At 67.4% G+C, this 1,290-nt stretch overlaps 1 protein-coding gene across 1 annotated transcript; it reads left to right on the forward strand.

Annotated features, from left to right (window-relative positions):
- Window positions 1-10: 10 nt before the first annotated feature.
- Window positions 11-709, forward strand: EMIHUDRAFT_236351 (hypothetical protein; the record flags this gene model as incomplete). The annotated part of the gene is made up of 3 exons (XM_005779290.1): window positions 11-57; window positions 128-224; window positions 341-709. 3 exons carry the CDS (start codon window positions 11-13, stop codon window positions 707-709), a joined length of 513 nt encoding a protein of 170 aa, XP_005779347.1.
- Between the last annotated feature and the right edge of the window lie 581 nt (window positions 710-1,290).

A 1,290-nucleotide genomic window follows, 5' to 3' on the forward strand; every position in this document is an offset into this window, starting at 1 on the left:
AGTAGCCGGCATGCTCATCACTTCGCCGCCCCAACCTCAGGCGGTACACGGAGTCGGGTGTGCGGCGATCCGCGGCTCTGCCGCCTCCTGGAACCTTCCCGGAAGCTGGTCAGCCCTCCTCCTTCAGGCGCGTGGCCATCCTCGACTTTGACGTCCACCACGGGAACGGCGACGCCGACATCGCCGAGCCGGACCCGACCAGGCTGTACGTCTCCTCCCACGAGGTGGCCGCGAGATGGCGCGAGATGGCCGCGAGATGGCCCGAGATGGCGCGAGATGGCCCGAGATGGCGCGAGATGGCGCGAGATGGCGCGAGATGACCCGCCGGGCCTCCCACGAGGTGCCAAACTTCCCGGGCACGGGCGAGGAGCGCGGGGCGACGGGGCGCCACCGCACCATCCTCTCCGCGCCGCTGCGCTCCTCGTCCGGCTCGGCCGAGTTTCGGCGCGCGTGGCGCGACGAGCTCCTCCCTGCGGTGCGCGCCTTCCAGCCTGAGGCCATCTTCGTGAGCGCGGGCTTCGACGCGCACGCGGAGGACCCGCTCTCGAGCTGCCGGCTGAGCGACGCCGACTTTGCCTGGATCACGGCCGAGGTCGCAAAGATCGGCCGCGGCGCGCTGCCAATCATCAGCGTCCTCGAAGGAGGCTACAACGTCGAGAGGCTCGACCGGAGCGTCCGAGCGCACGTGAAGGCGCTGATTGATGCCTGAGAGCTGAGACCCGCCCTCTTCCTCACGTTTCGATGTATTTTCGCCGAAAAACTGTCACTCCCCTTTCTCCCGGCCGGGGTGGGGCGCGCGGGGGGCGGCGGGTGTGCGGGATGTCTGTGGGCCCGAGAGCGATATGCCCAATGTCCGGCTTGCGTTTGTTTCATTTCATGGAAAGCAGGCCCCAAATGACGTGTGAGTGTTCGAGGTGTAGGTATTGCAGCTCAAAAAAAAAGCGGGCGGGTTTATGTCGTTCGCGTCCACGCCATTACAGTCGGCCCTCTCCCTCGCCGCGACGCTCGGGCCGTTCGGCTTGGCCTTTCCCGCCGAGACGCTGGCGGAGCAGCACCTGTCGTGTGCGTCGGTGAAGGGCCGCCCGTTTGTCACGGGACTGAGCGTTCACCGGGCCTCGGCGCCGCTCGGCACTCGCGACGCCTACGAGTTCAAGCTGCGGTGCGGCGTCGCGTCGACCGAGTGGTCGGAACTCGGGCCTTTCCCTCCTCCCGTGGTCCCCTCGTCGACCCGTTGCAAACAAGTCCCTGCCTCGCGGCCCGCAGTTCTTCTCCAACGGGCTTCATCGTTGG

The sequence above is a fragment of the Emiliania huxleyi genome (assembly GCF_000372725.1).
Source record: "Emiliania huxleyi CCMP1516 unplaced genomic scaffold EMIHUscaffold_233, whole genome shotgun sequence".
Lineage (NCBI taxonomy): Eukaryota > Haptophyta > Isochrysidales > Noelaerhabdaceae > Emiliania > Emiliania huxleyi.